Source organism: Tachypleus tridentatus, chromosome 1, assembly GCF_004210375.1.
Source record: "Tachypleus tridentatus isolate NWPU-2018 chromosome 1, ASM421037v1, whole genome shotgun sequence".
In the NCBI taxonomy this organism is placed as follows: domain Eukaryota; kingdom Metazoa; phylum Arthropoda; class Merostomata; order Xiphosura; family Limulidae; genus Tachypleus; species Tachypleus tridentatus.
Window position 1 is genome coordinate 109168913 of NC_134825.1, and position 25403 is coordinate 109194315.

At 30.0% G+C, this 25403-nt stretch overlaps 1 protein-coding gene across 8 annotated transcripts in view; it reads left to right on the plus strand.

Annotated features, from left to right (window-relative positions):
• The window catches only part of grsm (probable aminopeptidase NPEPL1 granny smith protein), a 35756-nt gene extending 11647 nt beyond the window's left edge, over positions 1-24109 (plus strand). For all 8 annotated transcript variants that reach the window (XM_076516804.1, XM_076516823.1, XM_076516784.1 and 5 more), the window contains 10 exons: positions 573-755; positions 3506-3754; positions 9012-9093; positions 10210-10352; positions 12935-13012; positions 13479-13579; positions 16286-16340; positions 16557-16802; positions 20830-20940; positions 22964-24109. In XM_076516804.1, the coding sequence (XP_076372919.1) occupies positions 573-755; positions 3506-3754; positions 9012-9093; positions 10210-10352; positions 12935-13012; positions 13479-13579; positions 16286-16340; positions 16557-16802; positions 20830-20940; positions 22964-23113 (1398 nt within the window). In that variant the 3' untranslated portion in view covers positions 23114-24109. The remainder of the gene's footprint in view (positions 1-572; positions 756-3505; positions 3755-9011; positions 9094-10209; positions 10353-12934; positions 13013-13478; positions 13580-16285; positions 16341-16556; positions 16803-20829; positions 20941-22963) is intronic.
• Positions 24110-25403: the final 1294 nt, after the last annotated feature.

Below are 25403 nucleotides of genomic sequence, written 5' to 3' on the forward strand. Positions count from 1 at the left end.
TATTTTCCATATTCCTTAGGAAGTTTTTCAGTGTTATTTCTGTGATTTTGTTATTACATTTTAGTGCTGATAACGTACTAAATTTGAACTTCGTATCCTGTTGGTTATTTCAGGATATTAATTGTACTTGAGTCGTTTTTAATAAAACATACACATGTTGTAACATTTAATAATGTTTTTATTTAAGCATGAGCTTTAATTATCTTTCAAAGAGCTGATTCTTCGGTGGGAAGTTTAAGTTTGTCTCAGTGATTCAGCATAAGTCTACCAGACTAAAATCTGAGTTTCGATACCCCTGGTGGACAGGGCACAAATGGTCCATTGTTTAATTACAACTAACTGAACTTTGAACTTAGTTTATTTGTATAAAGTTTTAAAATTATATTATTTAAATTAATGTTGAATTCATTGATGAAAGGGTAAAAAAAAATTAGGTTTTCTATTTATGTTTAATCAAAAGGTTTAGGCTGTGTATCTGTGATGGCTAATTAAGAAACTGTCCAATTTTTTGTACTTGATCGCTGACAGCCAGTGAGATTTAAAATTGTTACATTAATTGTGGTAAATTTCAGACCTTCAAGTCGGCTGTGGAGATGTTACATCCTTCCCCGACAGACGTCTGCTCCCTCTATTTAAACCTTGCAGCTGTTGCAGCTCTGCCAACAAAATGTTCTAGACACAACAGTCCAGCACAAAGTCATGCCGTTACCAAGCTCGTGAGGAACTGGTCCAATGGGACTGATGAATCCATAGTGGTATGCTCAAAGTAGATTTAAATATTATAATACAGATCAGTTAGGTACTGAAGTCAGTGACAATTCATTTAGGCACTTTTATTTTCTGAATTTCAGATATAGTTTATTCTCTTTGAAGTGTTTAGATATTTTATTATAAAACAAAACATCTTAAAATGGTTCTATTTATGTTGGTTCTGTTGGTGAAACAAATTATTGAAACAAATAATTAATTATAATTATAATTTTCAGCTTTTGTAAAGTGCTTGGAAAAGATGATATACTAATAAAAACAGTTAACATAATGAAATATGAAAGTTTCATGGAAAGTCAGTTCTAAACAACATTTCCTACACCTGCTGAACAACTTGTTTTGAAAATGGTGCAACATTTATAAATTGGTAAACCATGTTAATAAATATAAGGAAAGCATTGGAAAGACACTTGAAACAGAAAGTGGGTTTCTTTCTCTCTTGATGTACCTGTGCAGCAGTTTTTACCATTTGTTTTAATCATCCTATAAATCAGAAATATAACCACCTCATTCAAATTATATATGTATTATTAATAAACCTGCTTTGGTTCTAGTGGAGGCATTAAAATAAGTATCTTAGCAGATACTTCAATAAACCTTTGAATATTTCTCAGATGAAAACATGAACATGCTTATTCATGTTTTATTCTACCTGTTTATACTGAGATATATACATAAAATGTGGAATTGTAATATTGAAAGCAATTAGTTTTTATCTTTTCAACAGAACTGCTGGGTGATAACGTTATGTCTGCTTGATTTACTGTTACTGTGTTTGATTCTGTTTAATTTGAATGTATAACTTGATAAGTTTATTGAAAGATTCATTGGTGTTAAATTAAATACCATCATGTTTTCAAACACTAAAAACATATTTATTTCTAATTTTCTTGGTGAGTGGCTCAACTGCATGCTGTGATTCAATACCCATGGTGGGCCGAGCATGGATAACCCATCCTGTGGGTTTGAGCTTAAAACACACCAATCAGCAAATAAACAAATTGTCAGAAATATAATATAAAAATCTGACAAAGCATTGAAAACTAAACTATCTTAACATTCATGATATAATAGGCAGATATTTTTTTAAGTATTCTTCATGACTTGTCTGTTTCAAATTTCCTGTCATTTGAACCCTGCAATTAAAAGACTAAAAGGTTTTTAATTAATACCAGAAGTCATTATTCGAGCAAGATGATGAGAGTAAAAAAAAGTTTATTTGATGTAAAGTATAGGAATTGGAAATGAACAGATTATTTGTATCATTGTGAGTTTCATTTATTGCACTTCATGAGGCTTTAGTGACTTACATTCACATTTTATTTGAATACTTTTTGTTTATGTTATACCAATTAATATAGAATAAAACTGTAACTAATAATCCATATTTTAATGGTGTATAGGTTTTCAGTTCTTAATTTTATAAGGAAATAATATTAAAAATCCTGAATTTCCCATGTTAGTGTGAGAAAAGTGACAAGTTTTCAGTAGGCTTTCCATATTCTCTACTTTAATCACCACCCTCCAACAAATACAAAATTTAATGTAAATAATTCACTATAAGATCATCATTGCTCAGACAAACCATAACTTTTAATTTTCTTTGGTTACAGAGCTATGAAATAGAAAAATCAGACCCATACTTCCACATCCACCTGTCACATCCTCTTTTTCACTATTTGTTACTAGTTACCTTTTATGTTAAATTCTGTATTATCCATAACAAATAGAAAGTTGACGTTTTTATTTATTTGAACAGAGTTGTCAAGTTCTCTTCCAGCTTTGTTTCCAAGGAAAATATAATGACTAGCTAGAATGAATTTGTGAAAGCCCTTAATGTATAGTTAGAAAGTCAGAAAAATTGTCATAGGTAGAGAAAATTGTCTGTGTTTTCCATGTTATTATTCTATGTTCGTTGGTGCATTATTTGATTAAATAAAAATTATTTTTTGCACTACTACTAGTATAAAAGTAGGGTTAATTGTTATCAACAGTTGATAGCAAAACACTGGAAAGTGATTTATTTCCTGTTTTATATCTTTATTTTTTATTTATTTTTATAAAAGTTACTAAAATGTAAAAATATGGATTGCTTTATGCTACTTAAAGTTACGTTTGGTAAAATAAACAATAATAAGAATATAATAAAGATATGCACATGAGCAGCTCGGAGTAGTTCGTGGATAATGTAATTTGATTACATAATGTTAGCTGCACATTTTCCAAGATATTTAAAACTTGATAAATACATGTATACTGTTATGAATGTGAAGCTACTAAGGATAAATGAATTGTTTCATGTTACAAATGAAGTCATTCTACAGAAGAAGAAAAAAAAGAGTAACTTAGATTTTTTTATTTTTGGTGGTCACAAGGTCAGTCAAATTGACTCACCTTGTATACAACTAGGATAAATAAAGTATAAAATTTTGCTGTAAGCAAACATTTCAAATGTATTTAGAAGGTTTTAGAGGTTGCTCAAGTGAAATGATGTTCGAGATAAAAAAAAAGTGTTTAATTACAACATCAAAAATCACTTTGCACATGAACTGTTTGAAACAAATACTCCAACGTAGGGCAGTGTTTCTGCTAGTGTAAAGAATCATCTTTATGTGGCATTATTTTCTGGACAGAAACCTTCAAAACATTAGGATTTACTGTTTATCTTTTGTTTTGTCTTTCACTTAAATTATTTGTGTCAAATATAATCAGAACACAATTTCTTTTACGTATGTAGATTATATGTGAGAAGAAAGATGCTTTTGCTTCAGCCTGTGCTGTAGCTCGGGCTTATCCACTCTATAGCACCAAATCCAGTGGTATGTCTACATCACATAGTGTAATGGTGGAATTTTTGATTGTCAATGATGAGAACTTGAACGAAGCAGATCTTCAATGTTTGACTGTTGCTGCTGAAGGGGTTCAGCTAGCTGCTCGTATAGTGGACACTCCTTGTAGTGAGATGAACACAACAGCTTTTCTTAAGGTTTGTATTGGACAATATTAGTAGTAGATATAATGGTTTTTCTTAAGGTTTCTTTTGAACAATATTAGCTGTGGATTCAGTGACTTTTCTTAATGTCTGTACTGGACAATATTAGTAGTGGTTATAACAACTTGTTTTAAATTATGCATTGGACAATATTAGTAATGGATACAGTGGTTTTACTTAAGGTTTCTTTTGAACAATATTAGTCATGGATTCAGTGACTTTTCTTAATGTGTGTACTGGACAATATTAGTAGTGGATACAATGGTTTTTCTTAAGGCTTATATTGGACACTATTAGTTGTGGATACAGTGGCTTTGTTTGATGTTTGTATTGGACAATATTAGTTGTGGATACAATGGTTTTTCTTAAGTTTGCATGGAACAATATTAGTTGTGGTTATAAAAACTTGTTTAAAATTATGTATTGGACAATATTGGTAGTGGATCCACATTTGACTGGTTTGTAAATACACACACACACACACACATATAATGATCTGTGCCCAGATAACAATTATGTTTATTAAAGTTTATTGTGTAAGTGAATATAAAACAGGATAAAGAGATTTGAAAGTTAAAGAAATTAAATAGAGACATGTAATACAGAAATATGTAACAAAATTAAATAGAAACATGTAATACAGAAATATATAACAAAATTAAATAGAGACATGTAATACAGAAATGTGTAACAAAATTAAATAGACATGTAATACAGAAATGTGTAACAAAATTAAATAGAAACATGTAATACAGAAATGTGTAACAAAATTAAATAGAGACATGTAATACAGAAATGTGTAACAAAATTAAATAGAGATATGTAATACAGAAATGTGTAACAAAATTAAATAGAGATATGTAATACAGAAATGTGTAACAAAATTAAATAGAGACATGTAATACAGAAATGTGTAACAAAATTAAATAGAGACATGTAATACAGAAATGTGTAACAAAATTAAATAGAGACATGTAATACAGAAATGTGTAACAAAATTAAATAGAAACATGTAATACAGAAATGTGTAACAAAATTAAACAGAGACATGTAATACAGAAATATGTAACAATATTATTTACAGGTTTTTACTTCACAAGTTGCAGTAAGATCTTTTAACTTGCAACATACTAAATACGAGGCTTCCTCAAATTTTATACTTCAGTTATTCATTTGTGAGATATCCTTGTTTGAATGGCCTTCGACGATGAAGTTGTTTTGATTCAGTTGTGAAAATATCTTGTATTTTCCCCTATTCTAATGGTTTCTTCCATTATCCCTTCTGTTTTTCTTTCTTTTTGTTTGTTTGAATGTTTTTGATCACTTTAATTTGTAAAATTTGGTGTAACGTCTTGGTGGTAGATCTAAACACTTTTTGTTTAGTTTTGGGATGAGTTGATAGCAGTTTCTTCATGAGATTTGAGACTTTTCTGGCATCAGACAACTTGGTAAACTTTACCGATTCTTTCTGTTGTCAAGAGTGGAATAAACTTTACTACATATAACATATCTGTTCTCTTTTTCTTTTTGTACAACTTTTCACTGTCTGTATTTTTGATAAAAAACACTACATTATGAATTGCTTGTTATTTCATTTATGGTTGGTATAATATACATACATTTGGGGTGAGTTAATTAGTACTTTATAAAACATTTATAAAGATGTATGTATCATAAAAATTAGAAACCATCCATTGATAGACATGTTTATAAAGGTTGTATCTTCATTTTCATAAAGAGGATACCTGTACATTTGAGATATATAATATGAACACTAGGATTAGTGTTACAGCATGATTTTATGATTTAAAAATAGTTATATATGTCTCAAATTTTTATACTCTCTGAGTAATAGAACAGTTGATAGACCTAAGTTTATATTCACCGAGTAACAGAAGAGTTGATAGACCTAAGTTTATATTCACCGAGTAACAGAAGAGTTGATAGACCTTAGTTTATATTCACTGAGTAACAGAAGAGTTGATTGACCTTAGTTTATATTCACTGAGTAACAGAAGAGTTGATAGACCTTAGTTTATATTCACTGAATAACAGAAGAGTTGATAGATTTTAGTTTATATTCATTGAGTAACAGAAGAGTTGATAGACCTTAGTTTATATTCACCGAGTAACTGAAGAGTTGATAGACCTTATTTTATATTTGCTGAGTAACAGAAGAGTTGATAGACCTTATTTTATATTTGCTGAGTAACAGAAGAGTTGATAGACCTTATTTTATATTTGCTGAGTAACAGAAGAGTTGATAGAAGTTAGTTTATATTCACTGAGTAACAGAAGAGTTGATAGACCTTAGTTTATATTCACTGAGTAACAGAAGAGTTGATAGAACTTAGTTTATATTCACTGAGTAACAGAAGAGTTGATAGACCTTAGTTTATATTCACTGAGTAACAGAAGAGTTGATAGACCTTAGTTTATATTCACCGAGAAACAGACCTTAGTTTGTATTCACTGAGTAACAGAATAGTTGATAGACCTTATTTTATATTTGCTGAGTAACAGAAGAGTTGATAGAAGTTAGTTTATATTCACTGAGTAACAGAAGAGTTGATAGACCTTAGTTTATATTCACTGAGTAACAGAAGAGTTGATAGACCTTAGTTTGTATTCACTGAGTAACAGAAGAGTTGATAGACCTTACTTTATATTCGCTGAGTAACAGAACAGTTGATAGACCTTAGTTTATATTCACTGAGTAACAGAAGAGTTGATAGACCTTAGTTTATATTCACTGAATAACAGAAGAGTTGATAGACCTTAGTTTATATTCACCGAGTAACAGAAGAGTTGATAGACCTTAGTTTATATTCACCGAGTAACAGAAGAGTTGATAGACCTTATTTTATATTTGCTGAGAAACAGAAGAGTTGATAGACCTTATTTTATATTTACTGAGTAACAGAAGAGTTGATAGAAGTTAGTTTATATTCACTGAGTAACAGAAGAGTTGATAGAACTTATTTTATATTCACTGAGTAACAGAAGAGTTGATAGACCTTATTTTTTATATTCACTGCTTGAGTAACAGAAGAGTTGATAGAAGATAGTTTATATTCACTGAGTAACAGAAGAGTTGATAGACCTTAGTTTGTATTCACTGAGTAACAGAAGAGTTGATAGACCTTAGTTTATATTCACTGAGTAACAGAAGAGTTGATAGACCTTAGTTTATATTCACTGAGTAACAGAAGAGTTGATAGACCTTAGTTTATATTCACTGAGTAACAGAAGAGTTGATAGACCTTAGTTTATATTCACTGAATAACAGAAGAGTTGATAGATTTTAGTTTATATTCATTGAGTAACAGAAGAGTTGATAGACCTTAGTTTATATTCACTGAGTAACAGAAGAGTTGATAGACCTTATTTTATATTTGCTGAGTAACAGAAGAGTTGATAGACCTTATTTTATATTTGCTGAGTAACAGAAGAGTTGATAGAAGATAGTTTATATTCACTGAGTAACAGAAGAGTTGATAGACCTTAGTTTATATTCACTGAGTAACAGAAGTGTTGATAGACCTTATTTTATATTTGCTGAGAAACAGAAGAGTTGATAGACCTTATTTTATATTCACTGAGTAACAGAAGAGTTGATAGACCTTAGTTTATATTCACCGAGAAACAGACCTTAGTTTGTATTCACTGAGTAACAGAAGAGTTGATAGACCTTATTTTATATTTGCTGAGTAACAGAAGAGTTGATAGAAGTTAGTTTATATTCACTGAGTAACAGAAGAGTTGATAGACCTTAGTTTGTATTCACTGAGTAACAGAAGAGTTGATAGACCTTACTTTATATTCGCTGAGTAACAGAACAGTTGATAGACCATAGTTTATATTCACTGAGTAACAGAAGAGTTGATAGACCTTAGTTTATATTCACTGAATAACAGAAGAGTTGATAGACCTTAGTTTATATTCACTGAGTAACAGAAGAGTTGATAGACCTTAGTTTATATTCACCGAGTAACAGAAGAGTTGATAGACCTTATTTTATATTTGCTGAGTAACAGAAGAGTTGATAGAAGTTAGTTTATATTCACTGAGTAACAGAAGAGTTGATAGAACTTATTTTATATTCACTGAGTAACAGAAGAGTCGATAGACCTTAGTTTACATTCACTGAGTAACAGAAGAGTCGATAGACCTTAGTTTACATTCACTGAGTAACAGAAGAGTCGATAGACCTAAGTTTATATTCACTGAGTAACAGAAGAGTTGATTGACCTTACTTTATATTCACCGAGTAATAGAAGAGTTGATAGACCTTAGTTTATATTCACTGAGTAACAGAAGAGTTGATAGACCTTAGTTTATATTCACTGAGTAACAGAAGAGTTGATAGACCTTACTTTATATTCGCTGAGTGACAGAACAGTTGATAGACCTTACTTTATGTTCACTGAGTAACAGAAGAGTTGATAGACCTTAGTTTACATTCACTGAGTAACAGAAGAGTCGATAGACCTTACTTTATATTCACCGAGAAACAGACCTTAGTTTGTATTCACTGAGTAACAGAAGAGTTGATAGACCTTAGTTTATATTCACTGAGTAACAGAAGAGTTGATAGACCTTAGTTTATATTCATTTAGTAACAGAAGAGTCGATAGACCTTAGTTTACATTCACTGAGTAACAGAAGAGTCAATAGACCTAAGTTTATATTCACTGAGTAACAGAAGAGTGGATTGACCTTACTTTATATTCACCGAGTAATAGAAGAGTTGATAGACCTTAGTTTATATTCATTTAGTAACAGAAGAGTCGATAGACCTTAGTTTATATTCACTGAGTAACAGAAGAGTTGATAGACCTTAGTTTATATTCACTGAGTAACAGAAGTGTTGATAGACCTTATTTTATATTTGCTGAGAAACAGAAGAGTTGATAGACCTTATTTTATATTCACTGAGTAACAGAAGAGTTGATAGACCTTAGTTTATATTCACCGAGAAACAGACCTTAGTTTACATTCACTGAGTAACAGAAGAGTCGATAGACCTAAGTTTATATTCACTGAGTAACAGAAGAGTTGATTGACCTTACTTTATATTCACTGAGTAACAGAAGAGTTGATAGACCTTAATTTATATTCACTGAGTAACAGAAGAGTTGATAGACCTTAGTTTATATTCACTGAGTAACAGAAGAGTTGATAGATTTTAGTTTATATTCATTGAGTAACAGAAGAGTTGATAGACCTTACTTTATATTTTTCTTGCTAGGAAGTTGAAGAGGTTGGTGTTGCTTTAGGTATTAAACCAATGGTTATTCAAGGCCATGAACTTGACCGAAAAGGATTTGGAGGTAAATTAACACCATTAATACTCTGTTGAGTGTGTATGCAACTATTTTATTTTATTGTCATCTGAAGATATAAATTAATAAAATCTAGCATGGTTTTTCTGTCTAATGGTGAAATTACTATCTATATGAAGATAAAAGATATATAAATTGCATCTCTGTGTTTCAGTTATATTATACATTCCTCAGAATCTGATTATTGTAACTTGAGGTGTGAGTTTTTCTCCTTAAAGTTTTTCTACAGACTTTATTTTCAATATGTGTATGGCAAAGAACAAATGTTACATTATGTATTACATGTTTCATTAATATTTATCAGAAAGTTCCATTTTGTACATCCAGTCAATTTTATTTTAAACTGTTTTGTGACCTTAATTGCTTACTAACATAGATCTCCACTGTAAATCATCCAACCAGAACAAGGCTTATCTATCATTGACCGGTGACTTTTTAATATGAGGTCACAGTCATGTTGTAGGACATGATGTTTTACCAATGCAGTCATTATTTCTAATAATTATAGTATATTTTGAATAGATAAATTATTGTATTTATGTGTATTGTTTAAATACAATAGTGTTTTAAACTCACCGTAAAGGGTTTATCTCTGTCACCTATAATACTTGCTAATGTCTTTTTTATTTTAAGGGGGGACAGCTATTTTTTTCCATTTTCAAAATCAAAGATCTTAGCAGTCCTCACTGGTACTGTAATAACTATGGGTTCACAGTTGAAAGAACAGATAGTTTAGAAATATCAAGTTAATATCAAACTGATAACAGAAACTGAAACCTTACTGAGGAAATAAACATACACCCAGAAACCTGTAAGAGAATATAAACCAATCAGTGTCCACACTTCAAACAACCAAAAGCATGACCATCTTTTCAACTTTTACTTATGAAATACACTAGGTATGAAGTATTTAAGGTTGAAATATCGGTTCTTTGGTGTGTTTGAGGTGAAAATATTAATGCTTATTAAGTAAATTCAAAAGTTGATTTATAAGTTAGCATTCAGGGTGACCTCAATATTCATGGGTCAAGAAATTTTAAATACACAGTTTTATGCTTTAATCAACAGTAAAACTTGTTGTTAACACATAGCCCCAATGTCTAGGTATTTTTTCGGTGGGTAAGGCAGCGTCTCACCCTCCTGCTCTTGCTGTGATAAGTCACACCCCCGAGGGAGCACAAGAAACAATAGCCTGGGTTGGCAAGGGAATCGTTTATGACACTGGTGGTTTGTGTATCAAAGCCAAGGTAAGGTTTGTTTTAAAGTGTTTCTGGACCAAACATAAGTTAGTGTTAATTTTAAATAGGCAGTATAGTGTTACCTTGTTTTTTCTTCTTCTAAACAAGATGTGTGTTTCAAGCTTTTATTCTATTCAGCGGTGAGCAGTAAACTAGACTTTTGTCGTTTCATTCTGGACGAGGCTTAACCAACCGTTTCATTGGATTCTAGAAAATAAAGATAGGAATATTAACTTGTTTAATTATCTTCTAGATCTAAAATAATTATTTATCCACCTGTTTTATGTTTACTTTGACTGAAGGTTTTACCAACTGTTTCACTCTATTATAGTCTAACAAGACAGGTACACAAACCCATTTTATTATACACTAATGTGAATGATATACAAACCCATTTTATTTTATTACAGGCTAATGTTAAAGATATACAAACCTGTTTTATTTATTATAGACTAATATTAAAGACATACAAGCCCATTTTATTTTATTATAGACTAGTGTTAAAGATATACAAACCCATTTTATTTTTTATAGACTCATGTTAAAGACATACAAACCTGTTTTATTTTATTGCAGGCTAATGTTAAAGATATACAAACCTGTTTCATTTTATTATAGACTAATGTTAAAGACATACAAGCCCATTTTATTTTATTATAGGCTAATGTTAAAGACATACAAGCCCATTTTATTTTATTATAGGCTAATGTTAAAGACATACAAACCTGTTTTATTTTATTACAGACTAGTGTTGAAGATATACAAACCCATTTTATTTTATTATAGACTAACGTTAAAGACATACAAGCGCATTTTATTTTATTATAGACTCATGTTAAAGATATACAAACCCATTTTATTTTTATTATAGACTAATGATAAAGACATACAAGCCCATTTTATTTTATTATAGACTAATGTTAAAGATATACAAACCTGTTTTATTTTATTATAGACTAACGTTAAAGACATACAAGCCCATTTTATTTTATTATAGACTCATGTTAAAGATATACAAACCCATTTTATTTTATTATAGACTAACGTTAAAGACATACAAACCCGTTTTATTTTATTACAGGCTAATGTTAAAGATATACAAACCTGTTTTGTTTTATTATAGACTAATGTTAAAGACATACAAGCCCATTTTATTTTATTATAGACTAATGCTAAAGATATACAAACCTGTTTTATTTTATTATAGACTAATGTTAAAGACATACATGCCCATTTTATTTTATTATAGATTAATGTTAAAGATATACAAACCTGTTTTATTTTATTATAGACTAATGCTAATCACATACAAGCCCATTTTATTTTATTATAGACTAATGTTAAAGACACACAAACCTGTTTTATTTTATTACAGACTAGTGTTAAAGATATACAAACCCATTTTATTTTATTATAGACTCATGTTAAAGATATACAAACCCCTTTAATTTTTATTATAGACTCATGTTAAAGATATACAAACCCATTTTATTTTATTATAGACTAGTGTTAAAGATATACAAACCCGTTTTATTTTATTATAGACTAGTGTTAAAGATATACAAACCTATTTTATTTTATTATAGACTAGTGTGAAAGATATACAAACCCGTTTTATTTTATTATAGACTCGTGTTAAAGATATACAAACCCATTTTATTTTTATTATAGTCTAATGTTAAAGATATACAAACCCATTTTATTTTTATTATAAACTCATGTTAAAGATATACAAACCCATTTTATTTTATTATAGACTAATGTTAAAGACATACAAGCCCATTTTATTTTATTATAGACTCATGTTAAAGATATACAAACCCATTTTATTTTTATTATAGACTCATGTTAAAGATATACAAACCTGTTTTATTTTATTATAGACTAACATTAAAGACATACAAACCTGTTTTATTTTATAACAGGCTAATGTTAAAGATATACAAACCTGTTTTATTTTATTATAGACTAACATTAAAGACATACAAACCTGTTTTATTTTATAACAGGCTAATGTTAAAGACATACAAGCCCATTTTATTTTATTATAGACTAATGTTAAAGATATACAAACCTGTTTTATTTTATTATAGACTAATGTTAAAGATATACAAACCTGTTTTATTTTATTATAGACTAATGTTAAAGACATACAAGCCCATTTTATTTTATTATTGACTAACTTTAAAGACATACAAACCCTTTTTATTTTATTACAGGCTAATGTTAAAGATATACAAACCTGTTTTATTTTATTATAGACTAATGTTAAAGACATACAAACCCTTTTTATTTTATTACAGGCTAATGTTAAAGATATACAAACCTGTTTTATTTTATTATAGACTAATGTTAAAGACATACAAGCCCATTTTATTTTATTATAGACTAATGTTAAAGACATACAAACCTGTTTTATTTTATTATAGACTAGTGTTAAAGATATACAAACCCATTTTATTTTATTATAGACTAGTGTTAAAGATATACAAACCCATTTTATTTTTATTATGGACTCATGTTAAACATATACAAACCCATTTTATTTTATTCTAGACTAATGATATAAAAACCCATTTGTTTTATTCTAGACAGCAATGACAGGTATGAAGAGAGATTGTGGAGGTGCAGCTGGGATACTTGGAGCTTTTTATGCATCTGTAAAACTGGTTAGAAACATTTAACAGATATATTACACACTACATTTATAGTTGTGGATAATGTTGAAGATGGATAGTACGTAGATACATTAGTCCAGTATTCATATGATGTGATACATGAAGAACATGCCTTAAAGGTGTGATTGGTCTTAAAATAACCTTGTATACGTACTTTCCAAAGATCTCAGTGTTACCTAAAATTGACTGCTGTTCTAGTGATATAAAGGTTACATTTGGACATAGTACCAAACCTTAAGGATATTAAACTAAATTAAGTTTTAATGAATACTGAGTGTAATTATAAGTTTGCATTATAAAGCTATTAACCTAAGATCCTTGAGTGTTTGTGAAATGTCAGACTTTGTAGAAAATAATTTCATTGGTGAACTGTAAGAAATATGCAAAGTTCTTTCACTTGATATATAAAATTAAGTGTCTGTGTGACTTTCTGGAAACTTTTGTTTTGTCTTTGCAGGGTTTTCGTAGCAACCTTCATGCTGTGTTCTGTCTAGCAGAGAACGCTGTAGGTCCAAATGCTACACGTCCAGACGACATTATTACTATGTACTCGGGAAGGTAGTTCTACTAACTATTAGTTTCTGATCATCCTTACCTAAATTAAAAATTCATATTTTCTCATACAAAAACGTTTCTTTACAAATAATATTGATTGTTACTAAAGCCTGGTCACATCTCATAAATAAATTATTCATAATATTGTTTCTTTATCATTTCCAGGAGCAAAACCATAAGCTGAAGTAAATTATTTATATTATTTTACTACCAAAATAAATGGTTTGTATGTGATTTTACTTCTAAATCAAATGTTTTATGTGTGATTCTACTACCAAAATAATTGGTTTGTGTGTGATTTTACTTCTAAAACAAATGGTTTGTGTGTGATTCTACTACCAAAATAAATGTTTTATATGTGATTCTACTACCAAAATAAATGGTTTGTGTGTGATTCTACTACCAAAATAAACGGTTTGTGTGTGATTCTACTACCAAAATAAATGGTTTGTGTGTGATTCTAGGTACCAAAATAAATGGTTTCTATGTGATTTTACTTCTAAAATAAATGGTTTGTGTGTGATTTTACTACCAAAATAAATGGTTTGTGTGTCATTCTACTACCAAAATAAATGGTTTGTGTGTGACTCTACTACCAAAATAAATGATGTGTGTTATTCTAGGAACCAAAATAAATACATTTTGGTGATTATAGGCAGTTTTTAGAAAGTAACGTCATAACTTAATAATTGATTGAGGTCAATTATAAGAAGTGTCCAAATGAAACTCTTTCAAATTTTTGACAGTGGTCATACAAGTTAACTGTGTTTTTGATTCATGCTTCTACTTCTGAATATAGTTGGGCAACTAATATACTGATCGACTGATCATCTGTCCCATTGATTGATTCCATACAACCATGATCATTGTTGTCACATGAAATTTGAATAGTTTGTGTAATCAAAGCAGTAATTCTAGTTTGTTGATTATTTCTGTGATATCAGTATTTAATCTCTTATTGTATCCGACTTATCACTGTGATCAGTGCTCATGGGTAATAATTTTAAAATATATTAAAACAAACTGTAAAACCAGTATTGTTCAGTAAATAAAGAAAATCATAAAAAATAGTCAAACTGAAAAACAGAATAACACTAGGTTTATTGTATCACAGTATAAATAGTATGAAATATCACAGTATAAATAGTATGAAATATCACAGTATAAATAGTATGAAATATCACAGTATATATAGTATGAAATATCACAGTATAAATAGTATGAAATATCACAGTATATATACTATGAAATATCATATGAAATATCATAGTATATATAGTATGAAATATCACAGTATATATAGTATGAAATATCATAGTACAAATAGTATGAAATATCACAGCATACATAGTATGAAATATAGTACAAATAGTATGAAATATCACAGTATAAATAGTATGAAATATCACAACATAAATAGTATTAATATCATAGTATTAATAGTATATCATAGTATATATAGTATGAAATATCACAGTATATATAGTATGAAATATCATAGTACAAATAGTATGAAATATCACAGCATACATAGAATGAAATATAGTACAAATAGTATGAAATATCACAGTATAAATAATATGAAATATCATAGTACAAATAGTATGAAATATCACAGCATACATAGTATGAAATATCATAGTACAAATAGTATGAAATATCACAGCATACATAGTATGAAATATCACAGTATAAATAGCATGAAATATCACAGTATAAATAGTATGAAATATCACAGTATAAATAGTATGAAATATCACAGTATAAATAGCATGAAATATCATAGTATAAATAGCATGAAATATCACAGTATATATAGTATGAAATATCACAGTATAAATAGTATGAAATATCATAGTATATTTGAAACATGATGTTTAAGAGTATTCTTAACTGTAAGAACACGGATCTTTTCTTGTATTTTTTAATTTTAAATTTGTCCAATTTTACCTACAGGCAAATATCAGAACTAAAAGAACCCGATGATATGTGGTACATTACACGTTTTGTTTTACAAGTCATAATAAAGTGAAACTGACTTTAATTAGATTATTAAATAATTCTTCAACTTTCTCCCTGTTTAGAAGAGTGAAAAATATGTGTTCTTGTTTAATGAAGATAGAGTTATGGAATTGAAATGGGTACAGTTATACAAATACAGCAATTAACTTAACCCGATGTAAGAGGTTTGATTGGTTGGTTAGGCCACATTTATTGTGTTGTGTTAAGGTTTGGGCTTCTTGCCAAAAATGACATTGAATGATTAGAAAAGTTTCAGAAGAGGTTGACTGGGACGGTACTTGGTGTGGAAAAGGGATTTCTCTGAGATGTTTAAGATTTGTAAGAGATTTGATAATGTTATTTAGTGGTGAAAATGATAAAACTAGAGAACACATATGAACTGTGACAAGGTAGGAGTCAGCTTTAGGATGATTGTATTTTGTAGTTGTCTTCACATGTAGTAGGTGCAACTAATTTAAGAGAGCATGAGTGAAATCTTAATAAATATTTGAATGAATGATAAAATCTGACATTGAGGTTTTTAAGGGTTCAGTTTTATTTGCTGGACAGGACATCCTAGCTGAACTAAAAGTCTCATGTTAACCTTTAATGTCCTTTCATGTAACATCTACAGACACAGTATTAGATTGTTCAATTGCTGACATTTCACTTAGTGTATGAAGAATTTTTCATTTTCTAATAATACAGAACTGTCGAAGTCAACAATACTGATGCTGAAGGAAGATTAGTTCTTGGAGACGGGGTAGGTAGTTCTTATCTTTCTCTGATGATGTTACAAGTTACACTTATCATGAATTATTGTATGAAGATACAAATCATGGATTACAAAGGTGTTACATGGAAATTTTAAATGGTTTAAGCTGCCACAAGCTGTGTTTTATTTTATATGTTTTGCAGAATTCCTTCCATATGTTTATCCGTATAATTGTGTCTACTAAAACTAACTTTATTCCCCTAGGTTGCATATGCTCAGAAAGATCTACATGCCAATATCATCGTTGATATGGCAACTTTGACAGGAGCCCAGGGTACAGCCACAGGAAAATATCATGCAGCTTTGTTGACAAACAACAGTGACTGGGAGATAGCTGCTGTTCAGGCTGGTAAGAACTGCGGAGACCTTGTCCACCCTGTACCGTACTGTCCCGAGCTCCACTTCAGTGAGTTTTCAAGTGCTCTGGCAGATATGAAAAATTCAGTTGCAGTAAGTTGAATTTTATTTTGTATGCATAGGAACTACGTCTTAGCATAATAAAAGTACTTTATTATCAATATGTACAAATAAATTAAGTTTTTATTTCTAAAGGAGATAGATAAACTTTCAGTCTCTGCTTGTCTAAGCAACATGCAAGTGTTCGTTTTGACTTTAAAATTTTCTGGTTTTGTTTTTATGAACCCTGTGTGACATCGTGTGTTCAATGTACATTGCTAATTACAGTATAAATATTACTAAAGTGTAGCCTAATATTTATCGTACCCATTCCTTTCAAGGTACAGAGATATAAGCCAGAAAATCAAACCTACTTGTTACACCCTCCAATCACAGCCTCTCCTTCTGTCGCACAATTTACTGTTAATTATACCTAACATTTACTGTTTTATCACTTATAACTACTAGAAAGACAAAACTCTAGCTTATCAAATGACATAATTTTCTTTGATCTCAGTGGATAATTTCAATTATTCTACTACACATTGAAAGTTGGTATCATGTGGTTGAAATTCAACACTTCATATAATTATAGACAGTTATGAATTCCTGAGAAAGCCAGTCATGTTACAATAGTTATAGGATATTGTTTGCTGTGTGCATGTTATTATTTTGTGTTTGTAAGTGAATATTTCAAATAAATAAATAAATAATTATTTAATATACCATACCATTATTACAAAAAGTAGACTTTAAAATTAAATTGGTAGGCTGACTACAACACCAAAACAAAGGAAAATACTCAATTGTTTCCATAAGTGTTTGTTTATTACTAAAAAGTAATTAAGATGTAAAAATTAAAAGATTATTAAGTTACAAAATAAAATATTTGTTCACTAAGTGTTCTTGTGAGCAGCTTTAATATGATAGCTTCAGTTTATCATTCAGTGTGTGGTTTGTATTGCAGGATTATTAGTGAGCAATGAACCAATAACATTAGATATAAACTGTTGTGAGTCTAAAGCTGTTTAGGATGAATAATTATTATTTTCTGTTACAACCTGAGAAGAGAAAAAGGGTTGTTTGGATTTATATGTAATTTTTTGTGGTAATGACAAAGTTGATTATTTTGACCATGTCCGTATAGTGTTAGGGTGTAAAGAAAATAACAGAAAAGATGTAAAGTTTTATAATAAAAACTCATTTAGGAAGTTCTAGAAATTATGCAAATGAAATATGAGAACTGTGAAATGAAAAAAATTTATTTAATCTTCAACAAGAAAATTACCTTGTGTTCAGTTTAACTAGTCAAATTTAGAGACTACAGGCAAGTCTTTTGTAAAAATAATTCATTCAAAACCTGATTTTTTGCATACAAAATGTTTGCATTGTTTACTAATGGTTGCCAAATTACATTAAGATCCACATACTCCATTAAAATTTGTAGTATGGATACTTTTGTGGTTACAGAGTCGGTCAATATGGCTGAGCTCGTATGGAGAGAGTTAAACAATTTTCTCAGATTTTGCAGAAGGTTCATTGATTTAAACAAAGTGAAAGAACAAATATTTTCTTTATATTTAATTATTAATTCACATTAAAAGTCAAAAACAAATTACTGAAACTCTCCCACCAAGCCGTTAAATGGCACCTGAGGTTTCATTGACTCATCTATATTACAAGCACCAATAAAGGTAATTATAAATCAATAAAAACTACAAGATTATGTTCTAAATATCTTGAACTATTTTGTATGTATCATTTGTATCTGTGAATGAATTTTTATATTTTCTCTTTTTTTTTTTACATATGAGCAAAAAAAATTACATTCAAATGCAAGAATTTATATATTTCAGTAAAATAATCTGATAACTTGATGCATTATTCTCTAACAATAATCCAAATACTCATGATGTAATTAGATATACAGATAAGTCCTCTTGTGTTCCAGTGTAGACTTCATATTCAATATGAAATTATAAAGAACTTACACTTTCCATTCGTACGACTTCAACAGTGAATGTTTACAGAGCAAACTCCAGCTGTATTGCAATTACATGCTAAGTAAAAGTTTTTCAATATCTCGTGAACAGTTTCATTATCCATGTAATGAGATAATCTTTCAGAAATGTGGATCGTACTTACATATTTTATGGGTGACTGGTTATCTATGTGTGAATAAACTTACAAACTCAAGTTTACATTATTTGACATTTCAGCTTGAATAGTTTTCTATCTCACCTTGGGTACCATCTGTGAATGACTTGGTGCAGTTGTGGCATTCTTGTCTGTACAAATTACTGACTTTGCACACCAGTCGGTGGTGCTCACACACTGCACCGTATCAAGCAATTAAATAATTTTGCTTGTACAAAACTGGCACAAAGATTGAGTAAGATCGCTTATTTTGTGTTAAGTGCATAGGGGACAGTCAAAAGTAACAAGTTTGATTAAATCAAATAGTTGTTTACAGAATGTTTTTTTGTTTGATCAACATGTTACGAGGGGTCACATACCCCACAAACTGGTGGGCCCATAATTCAGTTCATACATAATTTAGAAAAGGATGTGAAGCAGGGTGGATCCATGAACTCCAGTTGGTAATTCTAGGCCTAAATGTGATGACATATTCACAGTACAACTGTCTAGTGTAGACTTCTGGTCTGTAGTTCTAAAAACAGTGAAGAAAAGGCTCCCAATATAAGATTTATTAGAATTACAACTGTCAGTTTAGGATCATCTTCTACCCAGTATGAAATTCATGCTCAACTATTTCTCGATCGTGATGCTATTACACGACCTTTGTTCGAACAAGTTGCTTCTTTGTAACTCAGATAACTACGGTCTGACTTATTAGTTACTGAAAACAAGATTGCTGTGTCACACTGTCCAGTATGGTGTCTGTAGTGCTGGAAAAATCATTTTTAACATTCAGTATTGTAGTGTCATACACAACATTTAAATTAGATGAAGGAATGTACACATGAAAATCAACCATGTAATTTGTTTATACCCAACATTTTGGCTTCCACTTTTTGTAGAGGTTACATTTCAACTGTTGTTATTGCATGGTACAGCAATAGTGTACATCAATATGAAGTGTTGCAATAATGTACATCAATATGAAGTGTTGCAATAATGTACATCAATATGAAGTGTTGCAATAGTGTACATCAATATGAAGTGTTGCAATAGTGTACAGCAATATGAAGTGTTGCAATAGTGTACATCAATATGAAGTGTTGCAATAATGTACATCAATATGAAGTGTTGCAATAGTGTACAGCAATATGAAGTGTTGCAATAGTGTACATCAATATGAAGTGTTGCAATAGTGTACAGCAATATGAAGTGTTGCAATAATGTACATCAATATGAAGTGTTGCAATAGTGTACAGCAATATGAAGTGTTGCAATTTTTATGAATAATACTTCTAGTGTAATCTATGGCATCTCATCTATAATGTCATCTGTGTAATAACTAATAACAGATGGAAGAACAAACATGATCTTCATTACAACTTTTTAAAAACGTATATAGATGTCATAGGTAAACTTACTGCATTTCATAAAATGTAATGTTCTCACAGAACTACAGCAAACAAAAATTTACACATTATCTTACAACAGGCATTGTTGCTAATTTGATGTATTATCTATCTTTTAAACTTCCTAACTAATACTCAGTGTTTGATGTTGTGTCTATTGTGTGAATTAATTGTCTCATACAGAAGACATCAAAATTGACCTTATGTTTGATGTTGTGTTTATAGTGTGAATTAATTGTCTCATACAGAAGACATTAAAACTCTGACCTTATGTTTGATGTTGTGTCTATAGTGTGAATTAATTGTCTCATACAGAAGACATTAAAACTCTGACCTTATGTTTGATGTTGTGTCTATGGTGTGAATTAATTGTCTCATACAGAAGACTTTAAAACTCTGACCTTATAAGGTTATATGATCACTCAGTGTAAGTTAATGATATAAAGGATTCAGACTTCAACTAGTTATAATGTTGTGAAAGTTTTGTTTCCATGTTAATCAGTTTTTGTTCTGTTACTCTGTTGTTTCTTTAGGATCGTTCCAATGCTCAGCCCTCTTGTGCAGGGCTTTTTATAGGAGCTAATCTTGGATTTGATTACCCTGGAGTGTGGGTTCATGTGGACATGGCCTATCCTGTCCATTGTGTAAGTACATTCTATTTTTTGGACAGTATTTTTGAAACTTTGGGTGAAGTTCATTCCATGTGATTTTTTGTTTATTTGTCACACCATAAAATAACCTCTTGTTGCACCATTTGTTTTTACTGAGTTTTGTTATTATTAATACTTGGATTAAAAATCACTGTAGGTAGTTATAACTTACTTCTGGCCTCCTTTGTAAGTTTTTGGCCTTTCATAAGAGATACACTAATGAAATATTACAAACTGTAAATCAGTGATAAACCCAATAACATAACATACACTGGTCGTTTGTGTCTTTATGGGAAGCTTAAAAAATAGACAAAATAACCACAACCATAATTAGAATTAAAATGTTATTCTTTGAAAGAACAGTTTCAACTGCTACTATCATAACATTTAAAACCATCATTTATCAGTACATTGGTTAACATTAATCACTAACAGTTAGCTGGACGTGGTTTTAATTAGCAGAAGTTTCTTGTTAAAGTTGTCAGTTATGTAAAGTATTGATGTATAATGGATGACACTTCTATAATACGTTTCTTGATATTGACCACATGAAGAGTACAATCTCTGTTTTTAACAGACTTCATTAAACTCCTACATCTGTAGTCTTATATATGTTATATTCTCCTTAAGAAAGGAGAAGGATCCCTCAACAACTATAGAATAAATCTTTGTCCATTTTGTGTGAGTAATGATATGGATTACTTCTGTTCTTATAGCAAAAAAAAATAATAACTATCCTGCAGTTTTATCAAACAGTTTTGTAACAATCATAATAACTATCCTGCTGTTTTATCAAACACTTTTGTAACATCCATAATAACTATCCCACTATTTCATCAAACACTTTTGTAACATCCATAATAACTATCCCACTGTTTCATAAAACACTTTTGTAACATCCATAATAACTATTCCACTGTTTCATCAAACACTTTTGTAACATCCATAATAACTATCACACTGTTTCATAAAACACTTTTGTAACATCCACAATAACTATCACACTGTTTCATAAAACACTTTTGTAACATCCACAATAACTATCACACTGTTTCATAAAACACTTTTGTAACATCCACAATAACTATCCCACTGTTTCATAAAACACTTTTGTAACATCCACAATAACTATCACACTGTTTCATAAAACACTTTTGTAACATCCACTGGAATGTATTTCATTAATTACTTCTTACACACACTTCGTCTTTAACTCTGGATTCTTTACAGTAATGAGCTATCACCTTTTAAAAGTAAAATTCTTTGATACAAAATTAGCTAAGTGATAGATAAATAACTACAGTAAGACTTTATTTATGTCTGGATATGTTTCTTTAGGAACAACGTGTCTCGGTGTGTGTATTTCTTTCTATTATTTACACAAATATCATATGACAGACTGAAATTCCCTGTAAACACTATTGATGTTGAATCACCTTACTTGTATAGTAAAGTACTGGGAACAATAAATGTTACTTATTATATTATTTAGTAATCTGTTGGCTGTTCCTGAAGCCTGACTGTTGTTATTCATAGTTCTGATTGTAGCACCAGTAACTTTTTCAAGTGTACAATTTGGCTGCATCAATTCATTACAGCATAATAAAATTCTTTACGTCAGCTTCTTTGTGCTGTTTGTTCTGACTGAGAATAATTGATTTTTTGTGTGTATAATTTTCATGAAACTTGTTAACCCAGAAAGTATCGGCAAAGGTTACGAAAACCCACGTAACAATAAGAACACTTTTGTACACCAAACTGTCCTGTATGCAAAGTGGATGTTTTATGTGTCATTTAAAATAGGACAATTATCTAATAGTTATGTCTATGTATAAAGCAGTTGGCACTGCCAACACTGGAAAGTAATTATTTTGACTTGACATGTTTTTATTTTTAATAGATTCAGAGCTTTCCTCCTTTTTACAATGTGACATAATGCAGAAAAAGCACCAAACCCCTTGCACTCCTGACTGTATGTCAGATTTGTAAACAGACTAATTTTGTTTATTTTTTCTAGGGTGAACGTGCCACTGGTTCCGGGGTAGCTCTTCTTGCTACTCTCTTTGGCCACGAATCCCAACAAGAACTGCTACGTAACATTTCACCATTTGAGCAGGCCAATGGTCCGGTACTGGAAAATGCCAGTAAAAAAATCCGCCTTGTTTGACAGCCACTTCAGCTTAGGCTTTAAAACACAGGCTTTGTGTCATAACCCAGTTGTCCTGGGTAGCGAGGTCAGTGTTAACCATAGCAATTCCTATTTGGACAGGAAATTGTTGAGGAAACTTGTTTTTTGTTTTTTTTAACCAAGTCTGACTTCTGTTGGCTCATTTTAATATTCTAGAACCCTATGAAAAAAAATACAATTGTTTAATAAGAAAATTAACATAATTTTTTTAAATATAATGATCAAGATTATCAGTTTTTTTGTGTGTATACGTAATGGTTACATGCAAGTATGAATATGAACATTTTTACATTAAGTTTCATGTTGATTTTAGTAAGGTAAGACCTACCTCAAACCTTAGAATTCGTAGTTTTTATAAGTAAAAGTAAGATAATATTAAAACCAGGAGGTGGTCCGATGTTTGCTGGAAATGAACTGCGGGAGGTGGTTAATAAGACCATTAACAAATCTTTGTTTTTATTTGTTTGCTACTATTTTTATTGTTTAAAACCACTAGTTATCTTTCTGTTGCTTAAGTTGTTGTTGTTTTTTAATGTAGCCCTTCACCTCCCATAATATATACTTTTGTTGTGGTAAAATATAAAAGAACTGTTATATACAAAGATATATATTTTTACTTCAGCTAATTAAGATTGGGTACTAGTTCACACGTGAAACTAGTTTTTAAATCTGTTTCTATTTTGTTAAAGTCTTGGACGGGTTAATCGAGCTGATTGGTGGAGAGTTTCAGTCAACACATTTTATTGAATATTTCAAATTAAAAAATCTACAGTTGTACAGTAGTTCTCAACTAAAACTTTAAAATAATAAGAATCATTTTAAACTTCTTCCTTTTGTAACAATAAGGTATAAATTTCAATCCTGTACATTAATACCTTATACAAGTACTTTTTCTCTACCATTATTAACAAATGCACTTTATTAAATGTTAATTTTGACTACTAGATCCTGAAATAAAAAGCATTTATGTATCCATGCTTTGCCTACTTTATTGAAATTCAATTTGTGAATAACATACATGTTTCTATCCACCTGTCAATCTTTCATAGGGCTAAGCAAGTAGCAAGTTAAAACAGCTTTAACAAAAGGGGGCAGGGTTTAATACTACATGATGCAAACGTTTCACTACAGTTATGTTGGCACCATTATACATTTGTAAAATTCATGGGATACTGCAAGATGTTTTTATATTAACATTTAAAATCATTCAAGATATTGTAAAAAAATATATATATTAAAATACAATATGGAACTGAGATTCTTTGGTTTGAAACCTGTTTCTGCCAAAACTAAATTCGCACTAATTACTTTGGGGGTTGTGAGTGCGTTTAAGTGTGACAGTCAAATCTAATGACAAGAGTTTGGATTCCTTTTATTGCTTGAAAATTAAAGACTGCTAATGCGCAAGGCACAATTAAAAATTGTTATAAATTAGTGAAATTAGATATACTTTTTATTAAATGCATATTTATTATAACATACCTAAAAATAATGTTATTTCCAGGAGTTCAATACTTGTGTGAAACCGTGACGTCACAAGTCGTTTGATGAAGAAGACACGCTATTGGTTAAAATACAATCGTTATTTATACAAAACAATAAAAAGTCCATGTTGTGACCAAATTCTTGTCCGTAAGACTGTTAAAACACCTAATCAGTATGTAAGTAACTGTCCATACGTCATGATAAAGGGATTTTGTATACTAATTAATATAAATGTTGTCTTTCTTTTCTTCATGGTAGTTTTACAAGAAGAAATAAATTCTGCATTCGATTATATAATGAAAAAATGTTTATTGCCAAATTATAGAGCTCTTTACCTATTCATTCTCCTTGTTTTGGCCCACCTTAGTACGTCTGCGGAATTATACTGCTAGAAACCAGGTTTCGATACCCCTTGCGGGCATAGCACAGATAGCTCTTTATCAAGCTTTATGTCTAATACCAAAACTTTTATTTTAATTTTAGTACTTTAAATAACAATAAAGTCAGCACACAGTGAGAGGAAGATGTGTCCTTGGTGAAACATTTACAATCTAGGTTTTGATCCAAATAATAATAACACTAGGTTACAGAATACTAGGATGAACGTGGTATATCACAGTGTTTGATGGGAATATCTTCAAGATAAAGTTTTACATGTATAGATAAAAACATTTGTTGCACTCATTTATCCACGTGTTTCTTTGGTTGTGACAGTTTGTTTAGAAATGGTGGTTGACACTTAAGAAGATGTGATACATTAGACAGCCCTGTTGATATAGATAAG